This window comes from Mesitornis unicolor, unplaced genomic scaffold (assembly GCF_000695765.1).
Source record: "Mesitornis unicolor isolate BGI_N332 unplaced genomic scaffold, ASM69576v1 scaffold1544, whole genome shotgun sequence".
Taxonomy (NCBI): domain Eukaryota; kingdom Metazoa; phylum Chordata; class Aves; order Mesitornithiformes; family Mesitornithidae; genus Mesitornis; species Mesitornis unicolor.
Window position 1 is genome coordinate 1,603 of NW_010177852.1, and position 19,206 is coordinate 20,808.

The 19,206-nt window shown below is 37.0% G+C and overlaps 1 protein-coding gene across 1 annotated transcript; it reads left to right on the forward strand.

Annotated features, from left to right (window-relative positions):
• Window positions 1–2,395: 2,395 nt before the first annotated feature.
• LOC104538882 (zinc finger protein 280D-like) lies at window positions 2,396–18,975 on the forward strand (the record flags this gene model as incomplete). The annotated part of the gene is made up of 4 exons (XM_010182240.1): window positions 2,396–2,536; window positions 6,503–6,873; window positions 12,057–12,174; window positions 18,866–18,975. Coding segments are annotated over exons 1-4 (738 nt in total), but the record flags the coding sequence as incomplete, so codon positions are not given.
• Window positions 18,976–19,206: the final 231 nt, after the last annotated feature.

Below are 19,206 nucleotides of genomic sequence, written 5' to 3' on the forward strand. Positions count from 1 at the left end.
TGAGCACATTGTGTAATTGATTACTTTCCCTCCTGAGGTCAAATAAAACTAATTCTAACAATAAAAAAGACCTCATATTTATGTTGGCAGTTCCATGAAAAAAAGTCTCTGGTCTTTCATTTTGCCTTGAAGTCTAATAAACTTTGTCTCTGTGTTAGTAAAGAAAAGGCATTCTAAAGAGCATCCTTCTGCAGAGGAGAATCAGGCTTGAGTTTGTTTCTGAGAGCTGACACATGGCCCCTGTTGTCTCTGTCAAGTGGAAATTGGATTCATACTCTTCCTCTTGTCCTGTGATAAGAACCTAGTTTAGTGTCTTACTCTCTTCTTTCCTAGCACCATGTTTAACTTTTTCAAGCTAAGCTGAGGAAGGGAAGAGTACAGCTTTTCTACTTTATATAATCCCCAAGGCTTAGCATGTAACACCCTCAGACCCATTCTCATGCATTTTAATGAAAGTAGGGGTGTGATTCTGTCTGCTCTCCTGTGATGAGCTATTACAGACTAATTATTTCTACAGTCCTTCACCAAATCTAGCAGCTTATTACTCCTGTCCTGGAATTGTCTTTATTTTATTAGATATTAGACAGTTTCTCACTGTGTCTGTGCTGAAGACTTTCATTTCAGTGAGTGGTAGTCTTGGCTTTGGTTAATTATACTTTCAAAAAAGAAACTTGACCCACTGTTTAATATGTATGTTGCTCTTGAAATAATTTTGGAAAGGAGAAAATAATGGGAAATTGTTCAAAAAATGTGTTGAATAAACACCCTTTTAATCTTACAAGATTATAAATTTTTTCGTTTAAGAAATATCAGTTTATGATTATGAATGTGATCTTGATTTTGTCACCATGTGTATACAGTTTGATAGCCTTCAATGACATCATCATATACATTAGTGCTGGTCTGGCACCCTGGCACTTCCTGGTTTAGGGAGTTAAACTTTCAGAGAACTATCACTGAATAACAGTGGGAAATCAAGCTTCCTTAACTAGCTTGCTTTTTCAGGTAGGTGTTGCGTCAGCACAAGAATGAGAGAAGTAGAGGTAATATTTTTTTGTTGACAGTGGTCTGGTAATAAGACTAGAAATTTTCTTATATTGAATGTGGCCTTCCTGAAAGGAGCTGTTACTCAAATATTCTTCACTTACTGTCAAAGCACTCCAGTGATGACTTGAATTTCATGTGCTTAACTGCTCACGAATTTGAAGTAATTCCTATGTTGTCTTGGAGTTACTATTGGATTCCTCATGCAGAACTGTATTGTTTCCTCTCCTTTCTACCAAAAACTGGAGATACTGAGTTTTCTGTAGCTCCGTGTCTTAGGAAAAGCACATACTGTTGTATCGGGATCCTGATCCTGATGATAGATGATGATAGATGATGTTGCTCATAAAGCCCTGTAGTTTTATGAAATTACTGGTCTTATTACAAATTAGATTATTGGTAGTGTGTGTAAAGAAATACAAGTTTCTTATTTCCTGTATTGTTCAGAAATATTTTCAAGGTTATGTTAGAGGCTGTGGAAAGAAAGAAGAAAAGCTCCTTGGCCATCACTGTTTATAAAAAAAAACAAACCAACAAATAAACCCAGTTGTGATTAGAGATGCTGATTGTAATTTGGTTAATTCCAAAAGCTACGTATTTCACTACTGTTTTCATCCATGACTACTTTTCCTTACTTCAAGGGCAAATCGCTAAGCACAAAGGGCTCAGTTTAATGAGACCAATGCAAAACTTTTATCAAGTCGTAATTGATAATGGAAAACACTCTGCAGTGTGTTGTGTGTTTTGGGTTTATGTTGTGGGTTTATTTGTTTGAGGTTTTTTTTGTGGGTGGTTCATTTGGCTTTTCAAGAGTTATGTTTTTGTTGAGTTTTAAAGAAAATGTGACTATATAGGAAGTCCTGGCTAAGTCTCACCAAATTTGTGGAGCTGTTTGGGTGGGGTTTTGTTTGGGTTGCGTTTCCTTAGATGCGAGGAGAGTAAAGGTGTACCTAGTTGTGTCAGATATATTATGTGCTTCATAGCAGGGTCTTCACATTTCCTTTTTAAAAAGATACCTTTCACTGTGGTGTCAGAGGCTTCCTCTTATAGTTAATGATGGATTATACAAAATTATTTTAAATTCTGTGGAGGATATGTTTGGTCTGTACTCATCTTTACTAGCTAAGATGAGGATTCGAATAATTACCAGAAAGGTAATGTGGTGTTGATCTTTGAAGGTCTATATCAGATCAGATTCAACATGTACAGAACTTGGTGGGACAGGGAAGTAAGATCATTCTGTGGGAATTGTCATCAAATGCAGTAATCTTTACTGAATAGTGAAACACTTATTTCACGGAAGTACTGAATGTTTTGGTATGTGTGTTTTGTTTTTTACTGTCTAGTCTCAAGATGGCAGAATTATTTATGGAATGTGAAGAAGAGGAGCTAGAACCATGGCAAAAGAGAGTGAAAGAAGTGGAGGAGGACGACGATGATGATGAGCCAATCTTTGTTGGGGAAATCTCAAGCTCAAAGCCAGCTAGTACATGTAAGTTAACATTTTCCATAATTTAAATGAGATAGTTCAAGTTGTAAAGTTTAAACTTTTAAAATACAGCATTTTTAACAGTAAAACTTAAGAAATTCTACATCTTAAAGCTGTTCTGTAATTCTCTGCCATACTGAAAATTGGAATTCTTAAAAATTTCTGTCCTAAAGCCCAGGTTATACACAGCTGTGTCTGCCTCTGACCTTAAATCTCTGAGATCAAAAGGCCTCTGTTTGAAGATTCTAGCATTAACAATATTGGTAGAAAATCCAATACATACAATGTTCAAAACATGCATGCAATTGTTCTTAATATAGTTGATATTTAGTTAGATTTTTGAAGTGTCTCCCTACTAAAGTAATGTGCATGAATTTAAGTCTTCATGTTACGGTCCCTCTTTTTTTCTCCACCCCACATTTTGTGTATTGGTGGACAGTCTGAATGGGTGGACATCACTTTGACGAAACCAAGGTAACTGTCGTAAGTGTCTGTAATAAAAGCACCATCAGGAAAAATTACTAATGTGAAAACAAAAGGAGCCTCTGTGTTCAGTAGGAGATTTTAATTAAGAAGTTCATTCATCCCCTGTAAAATAAGGAGGTTTTTTCATCAAGTTCTGTAGTTTTCTCCTAATGCAGGCAGTGCAGGGAGTGAGGTTAGGTGGTTGTGATGACAGCACGTGTGTCAGGATTCCATGTTTGTCCTGTGCTTGGGCTTTGGCAGGTAAGTAAAGGAGAACATTATTTCTGTTACTTAAATTAATTTTAGTAATGAAACTTTTTGATTTCTGAATAGATCCATCTTGTAGTCATTTGTTAAGAGGTTTGACCTAAGGTTTCTGTAGCTATTCAATACCCAAGACTTTGTCTGATGAGGTTTACTGCTTTCAATTTCTGTCTGTCTCTGCTGTGCGTGTATTCAAGATTTCCGTTGTCAGTTTCTGGAGGTGCAGTGAAGAATCTCAACATAAGATGTTCAGGTCTCTGTCACACTCTGCTGCATGGACTTTGGAGCTGTTACTAGCTGTTCAGTCATTCACAGTACTCTCTTCTTGCATCTTAACTCTATTTGACTTTGTTACTTACTGGGATAGTGAGTCTAATGCTTCTTAGACTAGCTTAAAAAGTGGAAAATAATGTTTTAAATATTAAAAAAATACTGAAGCTGATGTTAAAAGTTCTCTCATCTGAAAATAGTTCTTAAAGGTTAATCTTTTTGAATATTTAAAAAATATTCAAGGTCCTCTTGAATATGTGAAGAATAATTTAAATTTACTCCCTGAAGTTTTCTGCAGATACAAACTTGTAGAAGGATTGAAAAATACCTTTACTGTTTTCTGGCAGGACCAGAGACCCCTAGATTGCTGTTGGTCATTGACACAGTAGGTCATGGCATAGAACAGCTATTAAGGCTCTAAGCATATTTTTTAATGACATATATGCAAAGTTTAATTGCAGTCGTCATAGTTGTAAGTTGTTTCTTTTTGTAGTCATAAAGGACAGAAATAGTTCAGGTGAAAACTGTCATTTGGTATGATTCAGCAACTTCAGGAACCTGGATAAAAGACAGACTTAACAATGTGTGCATCTTATTCTAGTGCTGTCCATACTTGGTCCTGACATAAGTAAAATCACTTATGGTGTAACTTTTTACTTTATCTCTTTTCCTTCCCTTTCCTCAACTTTTCTCTTTATAATCTACTTCACTATCAAAAACAGCTATGGAAGAATGACCTCAGTTCTTCTCTGGCTTGTAAGTAGTACTGCCTGGCAGTAGTCAGGCTTCAGTTTTTTCTTGGTGATAGGTAAGACACAGTGAACTCAACTTTGCTTGTCACTGTTATTTTTTACCTGAGAAAATTCCTGTCTGATCAGGTGAAAAATTAGATGAGAAATGGAGACTTGCTTGTAGTTCTTAATTTTTCTGTAAGTTGTATTTTCTGCAATACATAGCTTTTTTTAACCTTTTCCTGACAATGCAATTATCAGTTTCTATACAGACTGGTGTGGAAAACTGAAGGAGATAGTTAAAAACCCAACGTTGACCTACTGGCACAGTGTCATGTACAATAAAGTGCCTGCCTCTTCTGACCTGCTGGAGGCTTAGTTTTACTGGGATGAAAAGTAATTCACACTTTGTTCTCTTTACCATTTCCTGCAACTGGTCATTGTTCCTACAGTTACTGCTCATTTTCTTGCTTCCTTTTTCATCATGGTAGAAACCTGTAGTTTGTTGCTACTTTAAAATGTTCTGCATGTTAGCTTTCTTACTTCAGTGCTGTTTTACCTAAACAGGACAAATAACGCTTTGATGGGGGAGGAAGGGGCACATCAAGTCTATGATAAATCAGTTGAGTCTTGTTAATCTAATTTATAACTTCAGATAACTGGTGCTGAAATGTTCTTTTTAAAAACAGTAAAATCTACTCTTGTATTTTAGGATGTGAATTGTGCGCACATCAGACTGTCTTAAGCTGAATATGCTTTGTGAAACATAACTTTTAGGATAGCTTTTTCTTTGTAGATAAATGAAGGCCTTAGTTTAATTTCACTCAAATTCAAATGTGAGGTATAGATTTATTAATGACCACAAAAAAGTATGTGTTCAGCTAAATCTTGAATTAAGTTAATCCTTGCTCGTAGTGTTGAAGTAAAAATAATACTACAGGACAAAATTTCATCATACCTTAAAAAACACAAACTTACTTGGGTCTGTTGTTTGCAGCTGCTTTTTCGTTAGTATGGTCTAAATGCAGGTGACAGGTTGAGAGCTGTGATCTTCTGAGCTCTGGTGCTATTAGATTTATCAACCTGAGTAGTAGTGTATGCTAATGAGCCGTTGCTGGTGGAAACAGCTTTAAGATTTTTAAACACAATGTGTAGATACTCTGAGGTCTGTTGTTTTAGATCTTGGTGTAATCTGATGCTTGTTTGAGAAAGTGCTTCAAATCTTGTTGGTTAGATACTGGAGGATTCTAATTTCCATATGCATATTTTCACATGTCAGAGCAAGAAGCTTGATGGCAACACGGAAATGAGAACCTGGCAGTAGGAAAATACTTAAATTTGATGAATATTTTTGTAACCTTTGGAATGATCAGAAACCCTAGCTTTAGACATGAAGTCAGGGAATATTGGTGACATTAGTTAGGGAGTAAATATCAAATGCAAGAAATTCTATGTGTTTCTGATGAACTCTGGTCATAGGCTACCATGTAGGGTATGTAAGAAAATCAGTCCTCTTGTAATGCAGTTCAGGCACAACTCCTTTGACTGCTGGTCTGTTGATTTTTCTTATATATTGGAAAACTGAGGTTATGAAGTCTTAAAAACAATTTGTAAGTGCTTTATTTTACTGTAATACAGAAGCAAATTGTGTAGTTACTGGTTTAGAGAAAATGTTTCCTTTAGCATAGAGTACTTCTAGTATTTGGAAAGCTAATTTTATATATGAGAAACAAGTGAATAAATGCATTATAATCAGCAAAACTAAATATTTATGAAATGTTTGGGGGGGTTTTGTTTGCACTCTTATTTCTGTGTTAATCTATCTGCAAGAAAATAAAACCTGATGTTCTTAGATGAACTAGCGTAACCTAAGAGGGGTAGAAGAAAATATCTTAATTTGTACAACTGTCGCTTTGTTTTGCCAGGTATTTATTTTAGAAATAATATTCTAATTTATAAGTCAAATTCTAATTGGCTTAATTATTGGATATGAATGCTACTTTTAATTTGAAAAGCAATTAAGCTATTAATTTAACTGCAATTAAGATAAATGTAACTTTTGACAGATATATTGAACAGAGTCAACCTCAGCTCATCACGAAGGGGGATACAGAATGGTGCACCCAGTAGAGGTACTTTATTGTCCTAATATGGTAATTAAAACCAAAAAATCCACAACACTTATGAAACATCTGACTGCAAAATTATATAAAGATAACTTTGGACTCCTTTGCAACAGGTACAGTTACTGCATTCAAGCCTGACAGTCACCATTATGCGACACCTGCCTCCAGCCCCAGTGCCATGCCTGTTCCATCAGTCTTTCAGTCTGTATCCAGACCTACAGCTAGCTCTCTAGCAGTTCAGCCGTTGTCTATACCAGTGAATGTTTCAGGAGCTTCACAAACACTGCAGAGACCAGTTGCTGGATGTTTATCAACACAGCAGATTCCTGGGTCAAGTTCTGGAATATCACAGCCTGTTAGCCGACCTGTAACCGTTCCAGTGACGACACAGCCAGTGTCAAGAAATGTCGCGGTTCCTGTGGTGGCTCAACCTGTATCCAGGCCAGTGACTACTGTAACAGCACAGCCTGTAATACTCAATCAGGTAAATTTTTATTTCCTTAAACTGTAAAATTCTCAAGTGCAATTATTTTTTAATAAATTAACGAGCAACATACTGACTCAGTCTAGTAACTTGAAGACCTGGACTAGATTATAGACTGGCATTATATAAACCGTGAAGAGTCTAGGATCATAAACTTGCGGTGGTGAATTAAAATATATATTTGAAAATACTGATTTGCAAGACTCAAAGATGATAGCTTTAGTAACAATGGAATTACATTAAATGAAAGTCTTGGGCATAAGAGAAATCAGTACTGTTAAGGTTTTTTTGTTAAAGTTGTGTGGAAAAATGATTAAATTCTCATTCTCTAGATTTTGTGGATTTCTCTGCCCAGAGACAGATCCTCCATATTGATAAATTAATTTCATTGTTAAATACCTTGCGTTTGGTATTTAAAGTAACTTTGTGGTTTTCCCACCTGATTTTTACAGTGCCTCTCTTTGGGATTTTCACTTTTTCAGAGAATGCAGTACTGGTAGCTCTGTAGGTGTTCTTGCTTTTTGTTTCACATGTCAGTTGTAGTGAAACAGTAGCATGGTAAGAAGACTTTATGCAACCAAAAGTTGCAAGTTCAGTAGACGAAACAATTCGACAACATACTTGTTTTGTTTGAGAAGCCCAAGAGAATTATGCACATATATCATGTATCATAGATCTTCCTGGATTGCCACAGAACCTCATAATGGTAACTAGAGAGTCAAGTTAGATGCTGTTTTTATTGCCTTAGCTGTTGGACATTTGTGAGAGAGAAGGAATGAAGGTTAAAATTTCATATTTGTGTGAGGTAAACTATGATGTGATGCCTTTGCAGAAAATAATTTGAACTGGAACTGTTTAGATGATGTGCCTGTAGTATTAGCTACTGGTGTCAGGTTAAAATGAATCCTAACAGCAGGCAGCATCTCCACCATCCATGCAAATATACACACCTGCAGCTGTCCCAGCTGTCAATCTTTTGGTATAAATAAAAATTGTGTAGCCTAATGTATTCTGCATTTGCTGAACAGGGGTGTCGCTCTGAACGAACATAGTTAATATGTTAAAATGGTATAATCTGAAGTCCAGATAATGGTAGGATATCTAGATTGTTTCTGGAGTCCTCTTAAATCTGTCCCTATAAAACAGGACAGTTCAATACAGAAACATCATGTACTTCACATACTGTACATACATATTTGAAGTCTGTGAATTTTATTTTTATGAAAGTTTACTTACAATGTAGTGTGTTTTATTAAATCCTTCAAGGTAGTACTAGGATGTCTTGCAGTATCTTTACTGCAAAAGAAAGCTCCCTCCTTTACTTCCCTCTCCCATACATGCTTATGGTTTTGTTCTAATAGATAAAGCTGCCTTTACATTGTTTTTATTAGAAAACCTTAGAGTAAACAGGCTTAGGAAAGCTGAACTTCTCCAAAAGGTGTATGTAAGCTGGACATAACTCATCAAGACAGTTACTTCCTTTAAAGTCACTATGCACGCAGCACTTTTTTTTGGTGAGAGTTCTTTCTCATTTATCAAGTTTACTTTCAACAGGAATGTCACAGATGAGACTTTAGGTAAGTTTTACAGTCTTACTTTGCTAAAATCTGCAGGTTATTGTTCTTCCCTGGCAGAGTAGAGAAACACCTGTTTGAAGAAGTTGCAGCCTGAAACATTGCTTTCAAGGTACACAGCGTGAAAAAGGATCTCCAGCTATGTATTACCCAGTTCTGTCTGTCCCACATTACTGACGTGCTTTAGAAAGTAATGAATCCTTTTCTGGGGTATCCAGTGTGTAAATAATCCATTGCTGAAATTATTGGATAGTATATGGTTTCTTTACAGTGTTGACATTTTGATCGTGGCTTTCATGAGCTCTTAATTATATTTTTTTAAGTTACCTTAAATGTAACAGTACCTTTAGGAAGATTTTTCTGGTTGTCTTTTTTTCCTTGCTTGAGACATGCTGAAAATGAATCTTCCATCTCTTCAACGTACCTTTTCTAGATTCAGAATTTTATTTCCAATTGGAGCCTCATTTAGAATAATTTGTTTTCTTGGTTTTGTATTCTTGCCACTTTGTTATGTTATACTTTTTATGGGAAAAGAGGCTTGTTTGGTGTGCATTTTTAGTGAGTTCAGCTTCTTGGGCAAAGTTCTGTGATATTTAATATCACTCCTGCCACATTGTCATTTGCTGTTCTTAGTGTCATATGTATACTGCGTGTATTTTGGTTCATGTCCTTGGTTTGTTTTGTCTTCATTCAAGAGTTTCTCATGTTGGTTTTTTTTATTTCCCCCCATCCCTTGCCTATATCTGGTCTGCACTTCACATGAAGCCACTGTTTTATATTCATGATTGATTGGCTTGGGCTTTCTGTGACATTTTTGTTCACACGTTTTCTGTTTCTTCCCAACTTGATTCTTCCTAAGTGGCAAGGGCTTCAAATAAGTTTGTCTGAGAGATGTTTGATGTTTGAATCTTTAGCTTCCAGATGTTGAAACTTACCTTTGAAATTAAAATATTGTGATGTGAAGATGACTGGGGGGTATGACCAGACACTGTGGCAGGACCCCTCTTTAGCCAGACATCCTTCAGACTGCCTTTGCATTTGCTATATGGTGCAATATTTTTTCATCTCTTGGTGTCAGGTTTTTTTTTTTAATTTGTGAACTGATTGCTTTTGATCACCAAATAGGTCGAAATGCACATTTCCTCCATTTCATAACATGTAGGTGTATAACTTACCTTTTGTCAGTGTTTGATAATCTAGTTTTTTCATGGAAATACCCCTTTCCAATCACAAGCTTGATTCACTGACTTCCTGCAAAAGGCTACTTTTGGTGTTACTGCACTACATTAATGCGGTTCTAAAAATTCTGAGTTGAATTTGGCTTCAGTTGTACTGTTCATAGCAATCCTGATTCAGTCAGAGCTACAGCAGTCGAATATGATAGCGTAGGGTCGTCCTCTTCTTGACAAAAGATTTGTTCTTAGCAGTGAAGATCTTCTATGATTCAGCCCTGGAATGCTCTTCAATAAGCCCCAGCCAATTCTGTCCATATCTCTCCCTTACTTAATAGGCACTTTCTTCAGGCTGAGTGTGATTCAGGTTCCAGTTGTTCCTAGCTAATTTTGATGGTCTGATACCATGCATTGTAATACCTTTGTGCAGATTAAAATATTAGCAGTACTTAAAAATGAAGAAACCACAGAGTAGTAAGAGAAGCAGGTTCTGTGTGTAGCTCTTGTATTGGTCATATTTCAAATGTAGGTGGTGTGTGTAGTCCTTCACACTAAGAGCCTACCCCAGGCGTTACCACCTGAGCATTAGTTGTGCTTGAAGTGGGGGCTTGCAGGCAAAGCTGCTTTGCTTGTGATTGCAGTGGGTAGTCTGAAAGCAATGTGGCTGCAGCAACACCTGCTCCATTGTGACTGCAGCTCACGTAGCTGTTACTCATAACAAATAGAGCAGGAAAATTTAGTAACTATTTCCACAACTACTCTTGAACATTTACATTTAATTTGGTTATATTGGATTAGGTCACTCACTGGATGAAAGAATCAGTCTTCATTATCATTAAGGTCCTGCTGGGTCTTCATTTAAGAGACGTACAACAAAAAGGCAGGATGAGGACATGCATCTTCCTTTTCAAATCTTTTCTGGTACTTGGGAGTCCTAAGCCAATGATCGTACCTGTTTGTGTACTTGTGCCCTTCTTCAGACTTCTTTCCATCGAGTTTAGTCAACATGGTTGTAGTTAAAAATGTGGTAACTTCCACAGGGATGTTTCCAAATAAGTAGTGCTGTTTACAAATGGGAAGCATTCTGTGAAATCAAGGGCTACGCTGATGACAAAATCTGTGTATGTGTATTGGGTGATTTTTATTATTATTGTTTTTTGCTTTTGTGGTTGTTTGGGTTTTTGTTGGTTTTTTTTTTTAGGAAAATAGAGCTACTTTTGTCAGAGTTTTGGTTTCACAGTACAGCTTGATGAAGTGTAACCAACTGAATTATTTCAGAGTAGAAACATCAAGTACCAATATTTTGCTGTTCGTACCTTAATGTTGACAAACAAATCTAACTGTATTTGTTAATACGTTTTTCTTAGCTCCTTACTGTTATTGCTGAAAATATTTCGTGTTCCAGATTCTTTGAGTTAGGCTGAATGGCCTATTAAGATGTAAGCAATATTGATGAATCTTGGAAAGTGTTTCTCCTGCTTCACCCCACCCTTCAAATATCTGTAAAGAGAGCTAAATTGCATGTTTTTTTTCCTTCCAGATTTTACTTACTGAGTGATCAGTGAAGGTGTTTTAGTTTTAACAGATTTTCTGTTTTGGAGCCAAGAAATGTGGACTATTTAATTTTTCAGGTTATATATAATACTAAAGGAAAAGCCTTTTAAACTGAAGGATAAGAGGATACCTGTACTTGGAGATGCTCAAAACTTAACAAGGTGCTGAGAAACATGAACCAACTTCAGGTTCTCTGTGCTTTGAAAAGAGGGTTTGATTCTATTATTTCCAGAAGTTCTTGTGAAATTACTCTACAGAGAAGAAAAAAAAAAAGCCCTCAGTGATACTGTGATTTGAGTGTCATTTCTGGTCAACGTGCTAGAGATACCTTTTACTTTCGTTGAAGCTTGTCCACTTAGTAGAATTTGACTGATTTAATATCATCTTGCTTTGAGAAGCTTCTGTTTGCTGCAAATTTGTGCTACTTTTGAGTTCTGTTTTCAGATCTTTGAAAATGCAGCTAGTTCTTATGCAAGAGCAACAGGCAAATGCCTGGGTTTGAGTTAAGGAAGAAAGTCTTAGAGTTTTTAGAAAAACAAAGTGTTGTTTGAAAAATCATCAGACTTCTGAACAAAAGCAGTTGCAATTAGCAATTTGGAGTTTTAGCAGTATTTCATAAAATGGCCTTTCCCAGGTCTTATGGTTGTTTTCGTTCTTCTGATACACGGCTATGAATAAAATAACAACCTCTGCTAACAACCGCAAACTTATCAAAATGTCAAAGAAACTATTTTGGGGAGGTTGTAATTCACGGGATTTACAGCGCAGTACTTCTGAGTACTTTTAAGCAGTCATATGTTTTTTAAAATAAACCCTTTGAAGCCTGCAAGTAAAAAAATGTTAAACCTCAAATTTCTTTTCCCTCTTGAAAATATCTTATTAGGATTATATTATGGATTCTCCACCAGATGCACCAGATAATACATCTGGTATACTGTTTGGTGTGAGACAGAACTCGGGAGTTCCACAGTACGAGACTGGGCCAGCAGTGAATGTAACAGGTGGGTATAACTGTAGTAGTTGGTAAGAGAAAGAAGCAGCCTAATGTCATTTAACTGTAGTGCAGCTTTTTGGGTTATAATGTTAAATAGGCTTTCTAGAACATAGTATAGCTACTTTTTTCTTCCCCCCTGTACATAACGCTGTATGATGTTTTATGAAATAAACTTTGGAGCCTTCTGTTGTCAGACTTTGTTTTTCAGCACGTTAGACTTACTGTAATGTCAAATGATGTCTTCATTTAACGCTTATTTAGATGGAAAAAATATTGCCAGATCCACTGTAATTTTTTTGATTGATAAAGGATTGTTTTCAGTATATCCAATAGTCTTTGACTGGCACAAATAGGAATGATTGTTAGCAAGAGAAGAGGCTGTGAACAGCACCAGAAGAACTTCCTGAGTCTGCTGAGTGGATTCCCTGTGGTGATGATCTTGGTTTCTTGACTGCTCTATATAGGAGCTGGAGTAGATGGGATCAAAAGGATCCTGTCTGAAAGGAGGGGAGGAGAAAGAATGCATAGTTTGACAACTATTTTTTTTTTTTCTACTAGCTAAATTGTGTTTCAGCAGAAGCATTTAACCTACTTAAAAACAAACAAGAAAAGCACCTTTTTTGTGTTGCAGCAGGTGAAGTAGATTTGAAGCATGCGGTGTATTCAGTCTTAAACAGGCTATAAATTGGACTTCCATTCTCTCTTGTGAAGGATTGCACTTTTGTAATAACTGTCCAGAATCCTGTCATTCAGTCTGTACGTGACAATTCACGGGTGATTCTTCCATGGGGTAACAGGTCATGTACAACAAACGGCCTAACTGGTCATACTAACACGTTGTGTAGAACAGGGTGATTGCTAGTTTATTCTGCTTGATGTTACGATTTTGCATCTCTAGTTCAGGCATTCACTCCAGATATTTATCAGTGAAGGGTTGGCACTGTATTTCCTTGCATGTATCCAACTATCCTATGATCTTATTCTTGTCTTATTGGGTTAAATAGCTTTTTGTAAAGAAAGCAAAGGTTTTATTTCTTGCAAATGGTTCAGTATTCCAGTTCTTGTTCTCCAAAGAACAGGTATTAAAGTTTAATTGTTTGTGGGTTTAGTCGGTTGGTCTTTTTTTCTTTTTTTTCCCCATTTAGGAAACCTGCTTGCTTGCATATTTAAAAATTACTTGTATTAGTCTGTTATCCAGAAAAATTAAATGCTTAAAAGCATCAATGATTGTAATGCAGAGTCTTAAATATGCCATATTTAGTCTTTGTTTATTTCTGTAAGATGACAATAGGATTTAGAAATTAAAAGGTTTATAATTGTGGGTTGAAAGACAAGTATCTTTATGACCCAGAAGGCAAATTTAAGATACATTCCACTTTCACAAGGAAATGTCTGCGTATTTTGTGGTTTGGCTTGCATGGTGAGGTCACATAATGTGCTTATGTTCATGTTGTTCATATGTGCTGATGCCTACTTGCCTGTGTTGGTGCTGTGCTTCCTCTAATTCATGTGCAGCACTGTGGGCACAAGTTATTCTGGAATATGGTATTTAAAAGCAGAATCTGGGAACTGGCCTGTGATACTCTGCAGGACAATTCAACTTCTGTACATGGATCATTGAAGATAGTTTTTAGATCAATATAGCATAAATATTTCTGAGGTCTAAGCAGGGAAATGACAAAGCTGCTAACAGACACTAACCAACCTTTTCTTTAGGTTGCTAAATAGGTGATGTTAAGTTAAACAGCATTGATAATTCTTATCTGCAGGTTGGATGGACACTGGGGATGTATGTAAAACTGTAGTTTGCTTTCTGAGAATATTTTGTGATCGTTCTCCCAGAAACTTTACCCACTTAGAGGAACCAGAAAATGCCATAACCAATAGAAGAACAACTGGTATTTAGGAGTGGACTGGGCTGTATACATGTGTTCACAGCGCTAGATTAATGGAAGATGTTGGTGAAGGATGATGCACTAGAGGCCTGAAATAATTTGACTTTCATGTCTGTATTCTGTTAATTTGATCTGTTACTACAGTCAGGTTAGTCATGGTCTAGGTTACCATGTCTAATGTCTTTTGCCATCATTCATAAAATGAGGCCCAGCAAGTACAGATGCATGTAACAGTGTTAAGGATTTTACAGTGGCGTTGTAATGTGTGTTTAGAAAGCTGTCGGGAAGGTAATACTGCTTCTGGTATACTTCGCTCCTTCTTGCAATCATTTTAACTGTTGTACACTAATACTGTGTGTGTGATACAGCCAACTGTTTCTTAATTGCTGCAAAATACTTACAAAAGTATTCACTAATAGCATGAAGTGAAGCTAATGGACTCCTGAGCAGGCTGAAAGATAGTTAGCACTGAGTAAGCACAGCTTGGGGGTATAAGGGAGTGGTTTTGCTGCTTCTCAGAAGTAGTTTGAGTAACTTTGTGACACGAGTTATTTCTGCTCCTTGGAAAGACTTTGAAAGATACTAGTTCAGTTTCTTACTACACCCAAAGAAATCACTGGAGCAGCTAGACCATTGGGAGAGGAATATCCAAGAATGTCCTTGGTTCAGAACATTGTGTCTAGAACTGAAGTCCACTCCTTGTCATGGTTTATCGTAGTCTTAAGACTATTTGCAGTCTGTGATTGAGAGATTTACAAGGCTTGTACTGGCACTTCAGACTTCTTGGTATGTAGCTGTGCTCTTTCAGGGCTACTCGAGGACTGATCTCTGTATTGAGATTTTGTCATAATGGGTAATCTTACTGTAAGAGAGAAATGGGTTTCAGGACAAGATGGAGCCAGGTATTGATGAACATATTAATCAGGCACTGAACCTCTGAATTTTGGAATTCTTTTCTCTTAAGAAGTACTGCGAACAATAAATTAATCAACTGTTCTTTCAGAAGAGAGCAAATAGGTATACAGTGATTGGTCATTAGAATCACAGAATCACCCACAGACTCATAGAATGTGAGGAGTTGGAAGGGACCTCGAAAGCTCATCCAGTCCAACCCCTGCCAGAGCAGGATCACCAGACCAGGTCACACAGGAACACGGCCAGGCGGGTTTTGAATGTCTGCAGAGAAGGAGACTCCACAACCTCTCTGGACAGCCTGGTCCAACACAGAAGTTACAACACTTCTCATTTTGCATACAAACTAAAGTCTTAAATGTTTTACAGAGTTAAATAACGAACTGAACCAGCATTAACATAGGACTAGAAAAAAGGAGATATGGTTTTCATCAGAAGGGCAGAGGTTCCAAACTGTGGGCATTGTAGAAACCAGCTGCTTAGCTTGATGTTATTACTCTGAACTCACCTTGTCTCAGATTAGTGTGGGTCAAGCTGTGAAAAGTAGGCCAAATAAATTTGGGTGGTCATGGTATAATTTACTGGGTTTCAGGGATGAGGCTCTATTTCCTTGTATTTACTCTTTCCTTCTCCACTGGCCTTAGAATATACAGTCTGAGCTGGGTATTGTTTTCTTCTATATGGCTTATTATTTTAGGGAATTCTTAACTGCTTATGTAAACTTGTCAATTCATTAAAGTATAGGCCTGAGGAATTTGTATTACACTATGGAAAAAAACCTGAGATTCTGTAATTGAAACCACTGTAGGTCTAAATGAGTGTTTTTGTATCTAAGCATCCTGCTACTTCTGAAGGCAACAGTGTAACTCCAAAAAAGGCCAAGCCTACCGGAAAAAAAACTGAGGTTCTGTAACTGAAACCACTGTAGGTCTAAATGAGAGTGTTTTTGTATCTAAGCATCCTGCTACTTCTGAAGGCAACAGTGTAACTCCAAAAAAGGCCAAGCCTAATGAGGTTGGTGCAGGAAGGAATTCAGCTGTTTCGCCTACAGTCAACTCTCCAATGGTAACACCATTCCTAACGAGATTGGTGCAGGAAGGAATTCAGCTGTTTCACCTACAGTCAACTCTCCAATGGTAACACCATTACAAAATGTATCTTCAGAAGGTAGAGTGGATCCAATGGTCTAGCTGTCAGTGCCTCTGTTTCATGGAAAAAGCTAGGACACTTGGAATGTTCAAGTCGATCAGTGTTGTTAATGCTGTAAGGCAATGTAAATAAGTAACTCTGTTCTTAAGCCTTAAAATAAGAAAAACCTTTCTATGCAAGGATTTACTTACCTTTACAAATTAATACACCCTAGGTTAGGTAGAGTGCATCCCATGGTCTAGCTGTCAGTCCATGCCTCTGTTTCATGGGAAAAGCTAGCACACTTGGAATGTTCAAGTCAATCAGTGTTGTTAATGCTGTAAGGCAATGTAAATAAGTAACTCTGTTCTTAAGCCTTAAAATAAGAAAAACCTTTCTATGCAAGGATTTACTTACCTTTACAAATTAATACACCCTAGGTTATTACATATTCAAATTTTAAACCTTTATTATTTAGTAGTTATGCTTGACTTCTATAAAGCAATGATTAGTTATGTGGTTTAATGGCTGTGAAGACACATGACCAAAATAAATTCCCCAGCCTCATAATCCCAGTTCAGATTTTGTGTGAGAGAACTGAATAGCAATTTGAAATTTTAAAAAACAAACCAGAGTTGAAAGAACTCAGTGACTGCTGAGTTTATTGACTTAATTCTGATTAGATAAAAGGAAGAAGAAAAAAATCATTATAGGAATGTCAGGCAAGGCAGCAAGGACTCACATTGGGGAATCTCCACCCTTGGAGGCATTCAGAAGTTGGCTGGACGCAGATAAGGTTGGACTTACTTTCAGTGGGACATTGACAAGAGCACCTCCACGGGTCCAACCGGAATTATTCTGTGATTCAGTACTTCAACTATTGCAAACTGTGTTTTGTAGTTCCCCCTTTCTTTTGCAGCAGTGCTTTTGATGCAGTTTAAAATAATAGTGAGAAGGTAGGAGAGGGAATTAGTTTCAAAGAGAGGGTGTTCTTTGAAAGAACTTTCTTCCCTCCCTACAAGAGGAGAGGTAGTCTAGCTGCTTCAGCATATTAATAACTTGGTACATTTTCATCCTGAGCCTAAAGGTGCTTTCCAGCTGATTGTAATAGATGAGGGTTTATTCTTGTCTTGGAGATATTTCTAACCATGTACTCTCTCCTGTAATGCTAAAGTGAGGAGCTACCTGCAGTGTGATTCAGTTGTTTGGAATAAGTTTATATTTGGGGTTTTTGCATGTCTTGTTTGCAGCTGATGTGCTGTGAGGCTCTTTCCCAGCAACCAGAAGGAAGTGGCTTTAACAGGGAATACTGCAGCAAAATAATTTCCTCCACCCTGCTTTGGGTAAAACAGATAATTGTGCTGCAGCCTTTAATAAACAAAAAAATAACCCACAAAAGAGGGCATTACTAAATTCAGTAACAAAGGAGTATATCATATTCGCTTATGTTTGTGTCTCTAAGCTGTTCTGTGCTAGCGTAGCAATTTCTAATCTGTCACAGAATCCAGCACTCACGCACTGCAGAACTCTGGATCTTGCTGCAGAACCTGTTTTCTTTTAATTCAGCTTGCATTTCGCTGTGACGTGACAAAACGTTTTACAGACCATAACAGTGAAGACCAGCAGCGCTGTTTTGCGGTACATCTCTTGCATGGCCATCCACTTACGTGAAGGACTTTCTGCTTAGTTATGATTCCTAGCAATACTGTTAGCTTCAAGCAGAAGTACTGTTTGAGCATGTCTACCTCATGGACTATGCAAGACTATTTTTGTGAGAAAAATGTTGCATGGTCATCTCAACTCATACACTTAGTTGTTCCCTTGTTATACAGTGGATGTATTTTTGTGCTTATTTCATTTTTTCATAGCTTTGGCAGGGTACAGTTGGCTTTGCAATTGAGATGTTCCTCTGGTTACTTAAAGCTCTTTCTGTACTTAACTGCTGCTTCTAAACTATTCACTCAGCATGGAGTCCTCCAGATCCGTGAATGACTTGAGAATGCATGAGAACTTCATCTGGAAAAGTAGCTCTCATTGATGTTTGCTGGCAGTTTGGAGAAAACTGGAAGCTTGGGTTTATTCGTTAAAATTTAAGCTAATGCAAAGCCTTTTTGGTTTTACTCATAAGGTATTAACCATTTTATGTTGGCAACAGACATACTATTTCCTTTAATTACTGGGACTAATTTTTTAGAGGATTTATTCTCCAGGTTCTCCAAAGACACCTTTGCTCAGCAGTAATGATGCATCTGAATAGTCATAAGTTCCAACAACTGTCCAGAGAGAAATATTCTCGTCATTGAGAACCAGATGGTGAAATCCCTTTCCAAAACCAGTTATCTGAACCTTATTGTGATGATGATCAGGTCATGGCATAAAACAAGTTTTACACGTTCATTTGAGAATGAAAGTTCTTAAAACAAAAACATCAAAAATCCTTTCTGTCCATGGGGTGGGTGCACAGAATTAATGCTTTGTCTCTGTCATGCTACCTTCACCCTTTCCCATTTTTTTCCTTATTTGTTGCTAAGATTTTGTAAAGTTTCTCATAGGTCTGGATGAAACAGAAAAAACTTGAACTCATTTTGAAAAAAAGGAAGGATAGTGAAAAGATGATTGTAAAACCATTTTTATGGTCACTGCAGCTACCTCAATTGTAATAGTTTTCATTTGAAATAGCATATTTTGCTAGAATAAATAATAATAATAGATGGATTATTCTGCGTGTGAATTCTGAATCTTAACATATTTTAAATTTTACAGGTACAAATGCTGTGTCAAGCACCCTTAAAAATGGTGGACCTTTTCCACGAGCTTGTCCAAAGTGCAACATTCATTTCAATCTTATGGATCCTCTGAAAAATCATATGAAGGTAAAATATTTTTGGGCTAGTAAGCATTGTAACCAACTTATGTGAGCTTTTGCTTGGTTATGAAAGAGTGCTATGTTTACACACACAGAATCGCTCGGTTGGAAAAGACCTCTGAGATCATCATGTCCAAACACTCCTGTCTACCCCCTAAACCATATCCTTAAGTACCTCATCTACCTGCTCTTTAAACACATCCAGGGATGGTGACTCCACCACCTCCCTGGGCAGCCT